Below are 5285 nucleotides of genomic sequence, written 5' to 3'. Positions count from 1 at the left end.
ATGGTGGCCAGCTGATGGTCCAGATCGCCGTGTTGATGCCACAGCAGCCACATTCTCTGGTTGACTGTCTTGATGTCGGTTGGACTGAGGCATTCCTTGAGCTGCTCCTGCGAGAGCCCCAGACTGTCCAAGTCCTTGGCGGCGCCAGCCAGACGTTCCCTGGTTCTTTGGAGGGTTTCCAGCCGATTGGCTGTGCCGGCATGGGAGGTGGGGAGTTGGGCTTGGGACTCGTTGATGACGGCCTGCACGCCGTCGAACAGCTTCTGCATGGCCTGGACTCGGTCCTCGTGAGCGATCACCAAGTGGGAAATCCGCTCCAAGAATTGCTTCCATGTGTGCAGGCCGGCGTGGATGTTGGAGAGTCTCTGCTTAATGGCCACGTGCTCCATGCGGATGGAGGTGGCCAGGGCGTCGTCGCAAAACTGCAAGATGAGGTTCTGCTGCGCCTGCAGACTGTCCGCCTGCTGCTCCCCATGGGGGACCTTGTCCAGCAGGAACTGGATGCGGCTCATCAGCTTGGGGATGCGTCGCACGTGCAGGAACCGCAGCTGCATTTGCTCGCGCTCCTTTTCAATGCTCTTGAGCCAATCGAGCAGCGTGGTTTGGTCCACTCGGTACTGTTCCCAGGCGTCCAGCCGCTTCTGCACCTCGCCGTGTCTCTCCATGATCCGGGCTAAGGTCTCGTTGTGCAGATTGGTCAATGAGGTGAACTGCTCCATCACACTGGACTCCACCAGTCCGCCTGCCAGTTGCGGGTCTTTTCTGTCCAGAGGCCGCAAGACGTTCTGCTGAGTGGTGAGGAGGTTGTGGTGCACTTGGCACAAGTGCTGGTGCTCGGAGAGGCTCTGGTAGTCGCCCGGAATGGTGTCCTGCAGGAACTGCTGCACATTGAGCAGGTACTCCTGCCAAAGGCGCAGCGCTGCAGCACCGTCTTCGTTCTTGACCAGTCGGCTGCTCAGGCGATGGTACTGCTGGAAGGTCTCTTTGAACACCTGCTGCCAGAGCTCGAGGATCTCGATCACGGACGTCTCCGTTCTGAGTGTCGACGTTTCGAGCGTTTGCTCTTTGATCTTCTGGATCTGGCCTTCGGCCTTCCCCAGCGCGATCAAGTGCTCCCTAAGGTCCTGCAGTTTTTCTTCCGCGTCAGCGTCCAGGTTCCCTGTTTGGATCTCATCGACGCTCTGAAAACGGTAACTGTCTCAAAAACTGCTGAAAAAGTGCAGAAAAACTTAGGTGAAACCTTGGGGGGCTGGAGCCAAAAGAGTTTCACATCTTTCACCGAAAAACCAGTTTTGACTGAGTTACCTGTTGGACTGTGTCGAGGTACTGCTTGGTACCGATGATTTCCTGCTGGGAAGCCAGCTTGGCTGTCGCCTTGGCTTCGGCCACATCTGCAAGGGTGGTGAGGCTGCTGCGCACATCTTCCAGCCGCTTGCCCAGGGCTTCCACCTCGCCCCCTAAAAGCTGTTGGGCGTCCAGACCGACGGCTGACGCGATTCCGGAAACAAGCTGCTGCAGTTCCGCTAAGCGTTTGGTGTGGTTCGACAGCGTTTCTTCGCAGATCTGAAATTGAACAGGAAAACAGCTTTAATCCACTTCCCTGTCATGACTAAGAGATGCAGATTATCATTTGCGCATCATGATGTTCTGAGGCGCGTTTCTGCAGGACTATTTAAGACACCCGAATGTCAAGCCTAGTAGTTGAGAGAAGAAGCTTCGGCTGACTTGTAGTGCAAATTTGGTTCCATTCTAGAAAGTGGTTCATTCGAAATGAATTTTTGAAATTAGCAACTGTTTTGAGCAATTTTTTTGTTTGCGCATCAGGATCTTCTGAGGCTAATTTTTCAAGAGCAACTTAAGACACCCGAATGTCAGTTCCAGTAATTGAGAGAAGAGGCTTCAGCTGACTTGTAGTGCAAATTTGGTTCCATTCTAGAAAGTGGTTCCTTCGAAAAGAATTTTTGAAATTTGCAACTTTTTTGAGCAATTTTCGCTTTACGCATCAGGATCTTCTGGGGCAGGTTTCTCAAGAACAACTTAAGACACTCGAGTGTCAGTCCCAGCAATTGAAATAAGAGGTTTCCGCTAACTTGTAGTGCGAATTTGGTTTCATTCGAGAAAGCGGTTCCTGCGAAATTAATTTTTGAAAGTTGCAACTTTTTGGAGCCATTTTTTGTTTGCGCATCAGGATCTTCTGGGGCTGGTTTTTCAAGAACAACTAAAGACACTCGAATGTCAGTCCCATCAATTGAGAGAAGAGTCTTCAACTGCCTTGTAGTGCAAATTAGCTTTCTTTCTAGAAAGTGGTTCCTTCGAAATAAATTTTTTAAATTTGGAACTTTTTTGTTTGCGCATCAGGATCTTCTGAGGCTAGTTTCTCAAGAACAACTCAAGACACCCGAATGTGGGTCAGAGCAATTGAGAGAAGAGGCTTGAGCTGACTTGTAGTGCAAATTTGGTTCCATTCTAGAAAATGGTTCCTTCAAAATTAATTTTTTAAATTTGCAACTTTTTTGAGCAATTTTTTGTTTGCGCATCAGGATATTCTGAGGCTGTTTTCTCATCAACAGTTTAAGACACCCGAATCTCAGTGCCCGTACTTGAGAGAAGAGGCTTCAGCAGACTTGTAGTGCAAATTTGGGTCCATTCTAGAAAGTGGTTCATTCGAAATGAATTTTTGAAATTTGCAACTTTTTTCTTTGCACACTACGATCTTCTGAGGCTGGTTTCTCGAGAAGAGCTTAAGACACCCAACTGTCAGGCCCAGCAATTGAGAGAACAGCCTTCAGCTGACTTGTAGTGCAAATTTGGTTCCATTCTTGAAAGTGGTTCCTTTGAAATTCAGTTTTTGAAATTTGCAACTTTTTTGACCACTTTTTTGTTTGCGCATCAGAAGTTTCTCAAGAACAGTTTCAGACACCCGAATGTCGGTCAGAGCAATTGAGAGAAGAGGCTTCAGCTGACTTGTAGTGCAAATTTGCTTTCATTCTAGAAAGTGGTTCCTTCGAAACGAATTTTTGAAATTTGGAACTTTTTGGAGCAATTTTTTGTTTGCGCATCAGGATCTTCTGAGGCTGTTTTCTCATCAACAGTTTAAGACACCCGAATGTCAGTCCCAGCAATTGAGAGAAGAGGCTTCAGCTGACTTGTAGTGCAAATTCGGTTCCACTTTTGAAAGTGGTTCCTTCGAAATTAATTTTTGAAAGTTGCAACTTTTTTGGGCAATTTTTTGTTTGCGCATCAGGATCTTCTGAAGCTGGTTTCTCAAGAACAACTTAAGACACCTAAATGTCAGTCCCAGCAACTGAGAGAAGAGGCTTCGGCTGACTTGTTGTGTAAATTTGGTTCCATTCTAGAAAGTGGTTCCTTCGAAAAGAATTTTTGAAATTTGCAACTTTTTTGAGCAATTTTCGCTTTGCGCATCAGGATCTTCTGGGGCAGGTTTCTCAAGAACAACTTAAGACACTCGAGTGTCAGTCCCAGCAATTGAAAGAAGAGGCTTCCGCTAACTTGTAGTGCAAATTTGGTTGCATTCGAGAAAGCGGTTCCCTCGAAATAAATTTTTGAAATTTAGAACTTTTTTGAGCAATTTTCTCTTTGTGCTTCAGAATCTTCTGCGGCTGTTTTCTCACCAACCGTTTAAGACACCCGAATTGTCAGCCCCAGCAATGAAGAGAAAAAACACTAGTTGGAAAACACCCAGTACATCATGCGGGATTTCTGGATTCAAATTGCGTCTGGGGGGTTAATGAAAGTGAATTGTTTCGCGTGTCGATGGACATTATCGGCTGTTTCGATTTCCATTCGGATTAATTGAAATCACGACATAATAAGGGCCAAGGTTAATTGGAGGGTTTCAGGGCCCAACCAGTGCACTTTTCCCCCTTAAATCCTCCAAGAGAAACATTCAACCACTAATTCGTATCACGTCCTGTCAGCCTATCAGTGTTGCGGGAACACGCAAATGAGGCCAGAATGTACAATATGAGCTTGAAAAGGAGCGCATTTAACTGTAGAGTTTAGAAGTCCCTTAAGTGGAATTATTTTTATGCGATATCCATTGAGGGTTGCGTGCTCGGTCGAACTTAGCAACATTTAAATCCAACATGAAACCGCCTTCTCACTTTTGAGCCGAACTCTCGATTCCCGCACTGGAAACGATCGAAAATATTCCCCAGCTTAACTAATATCGAAAGCCCACTTTGCGGAAAATCACTCTGAAACCTTTGGATCCTTAGGAGAGCACATCAAAACTGCAGGATTTTTCGAACTAACTGTTCCAAAGCACTTCTCGCGGCGTCACTAACATGCGGAAATATTCGGCTGGCAAAACCGATGAAAGTTTATTAATAACGATTTGCACAACACCGAATTGTTCTGCCGAAAATCGCTGCTATTTTTAACGTTCCTGCTGAAATAAGGCCACCTATCGAAACAGCACACTATCATCGTTGCTCTCAGAGTGGGGTCTTTTCAGAGCAACTATTGGAGAAGTTTCGGAGCAATTTAGGCAACAGGATTCCTGCTGTGTAAGTTGTTCAAGAGTTAACTGGCAATGGCCCTGTTAAAGGAGCTCAGCTGAAGCTCTCTAATGCCCAACCGGTTCACACGCAAGAGGGTGAAAATTTAGGGGAGGCTTTAAAGGGATTCTGCATACAACTGTGTTATCTGAGTTAGCTCGAAAAGGGCCAAGAGCACAGTTTTGCTGAAGAAACTGAACTTTGAATTAAGCCATTTTAAATCAATTAGGCCGCAACTGTGTTTGCTTGCAGACCATTAAGACTCAATCATCTCAAAGCTGAATTTGACGATCTTCCCTATCTTATCTGGTACATTTCCATATCAAAGCACACAACAACATGTTTACTCCCAAGCGGAAAACGGCCAATTTCCCCAACATGAACGCACTTATCAGACTATGAAGGCTTTGGTCTATCGGAATTTCTTCCTGACGTTTCGGCCACAACTGCGCTGGACATTTTCAAAGGCGATGAGGCAGTGGGCGAAGTGATCTCCCGTGCTTTCCGTTTTAGTCAAAAAGATTTGCCATTTTGCCAAACCGATTTAGCGTCAAATACGATGCAAAAGAACAAAACGCGAACAGTTACCGCACTATTTAAACAAACGATCAAAAGTGCGGTGCGCTAACTGACTTTTTTCAAAAACTTCGAAAATAAACACCATTTTGGCAATCAAAATTTGCAGAAAACTGGTGGGGAAACAGTGAACGAAACAGTTAAATTTTTAACAAAAATCCACGAAATTTCAGAGAATGAAAGAAATTT

General features: G+C 45.8%; 2 protein-coding genes across 2 annotated transcripts in view; both read right to left on the bottom strand.

Annotated features, from left to right (window-relative positions):
* Nucleotides 1-5285, bottom strand: part of LOC109542034 (muscle-specific protein 300 kDa) — a gene marked incomplete in the record, with an annotated part of 344492 nt that overhangs the window by 261967 nt on the left and 77240 nt on the right.
* The window catches only part of LOC109542039 (muscle-specific protein 300 kDa), a gene marked incomplete in the record, with an annotated part of 19499 nt that overhangs the window by 2343 nt on the left and 11871 nt on the right, over nt 1-5285 (bottom strand). The window contains 2 exon segments of the mRNA XM_048666354.1: nt 1-1181; nt 1306-1563. Of these exon segments, the coding sequence (XP_048522311.1) occupies nt 1-1181; nt 1306-1563 (1439 nt within the window).

Source organism: Dendroctonus ponderosae, unplaced genomic scaffold (assembly GCF_020466585.1).
Source record: "Dendroctonus ponderosae isolate FM_Combo_2020 unplaced genomic scaffold, Dpon_F_20191213v2 Dpon_F_20191213_5, whole genome shotgun sequence".
Classification (NCBI taxonomy): Eukaryota; Metazoa; Arthropoda; class Insecta; order Coleoptera; family Curculionidae; genus Dendroctonus; species Dendroctonus ponderosae.
Note: the sequence above shows the minus strand (reverse complement) of the source record. Positions and strands in the feature narration are given on the sequence as shown.